General features: G+C 58.9%; 1 protein-coding gene across 4 annotated transcripts in view; it reads right to left on the reverse strand.

The window, feature by feature from the left end:
- FLNB (filamin B) overlaps positions 1-931 on the reverse strand; it is a 102,004-nt gene extending 101,073 nt beyond the window's left edge. For 2 of the 4 annotated variants that reach the window (XM_042454779.1, XM_042454778.1), the window contains exon 1: positions 522-931. In XM_042454779.1, the coding sequence (XP_042310713.1) occupies positions 522-813 (292 nt within the window). In that variant the 5' untranslated portion in view covers positions 814-931. The remainder of the gene's footprint in view (positions 1-521) is intronic. The other 2 variants (XM_042454777.1, XM_042454776.1) reach the window with 1 other exon arrangement.
- Positions 932-1,135: the final 204 nt, after the last annotated feature.

Genomic DNA, 1,135 nt, shown 5'->3' on the forward strand with positions numbered 1-1,135 from the left:
AGCCAAGGGGTGCAGCTCCTTGAAAGGGGAAGGAAGACCACCCCAAAGTAGTAGCCTTGGTATAAATGAAGTACTACCACGCCCAGCATCCACAAAATAGAGTCAACCCAAAGGCACCCAAGCACCATGGGTGTTCATACATTTGTGGAGATATTGTGGCTCTGTGCTTGTGTGTGTGAAAAAGAGAGAGAGTGTAAAGCCAAGGGGTGCAGCTCCTTGAAAGGGGAAGGAAGACCACCCCAAAATGGTAGCCCCGATATGACCAAAGTATTACCACACCCAGCATCCACAAAACAGGAAGAATGTGTGGAGATATCGTGTGTGTGTGTGTGTGTGTGTGTCTTTGCGTGTGTGTGAAGCCAAGGGGTGCATTTCCTCAGAGGGGAAGGAAGTAGTGGCTGTGTATGACCAAAGTACTACCACGCCCAGCATCCACCAAACAGGGCTCCACATCTGTGGAGGTATTGTAGGGGAGGCAGACCCCAAAGCCCCCCCCCAGCCCGAGAGGCTCCCTTGCTGACCGATGGAGACGAGCTTGATGCTCTCCCTGTCGAGGAACTCGAGGGCGACGGAGACGTTCTCGAGCTGCATCTGGCGGAAGGTGGGCCTCTGGTGGTACTTGCGGTACATGCGCTTCTGGCTGAGGACCTCCAGGAGGGCGATGAGTCTCAGGCCGTCGCTCAGGTCGAACTGCAGGTTCCCGATGCGCTTGTTGACGACGCGGAGGTGCTCGTTGCACCAGCGGGTGAAGGTGTTCTGCTGGATGCGCTTCCAGGGCGCGTCCTCCGCCAGGTCCTTCTCCGTCGCGGGCATCTCGGCGATGGCGCAGGAGCACACCTCGGACCCTTCTGCCTTCTGCCTCTCCTCCTCCTCCCGCCAAGTGCGGCTGCTGCTGCTTCTGGGGCTCCCTCCTCCTTCTTCTTCAGCGGCGCCGCTAGGAGCAGCCTGGCCCCGCGCATGCGCACTCATGCTCAGGAGGAGGCCGCTTGGCGGGTTCAGGGACTCTCCTCCTCCTCCTCCTCCTCCTCCTCCTCCTCCTCCTGAGGCAAGATAGAACCAAGCGCCTCCTCCTCAGTCAGTCACTCCCTGGCTCAGTCACAGTCAGAAGCACCCAAAGCCCCTCCAGGCCGCTCCT

Source organism: Sceloporus undulatus, chromosome 2 (assembly GCF_019175285.1).
Source record: "Sceloporus undulatus isolate JIND9_A2432 ecotype Alabama chromosome 2, SceUnd_v1.1, whole genome shotgun sequence".
NCBI classification, from domain to species: domain Eukaryota; kingdom Metazoa; phylum Chordata; class Lepidosauria; order Squamata; family Phrynosomatidae; genus Sceloporus; species Sceloporus undulatus.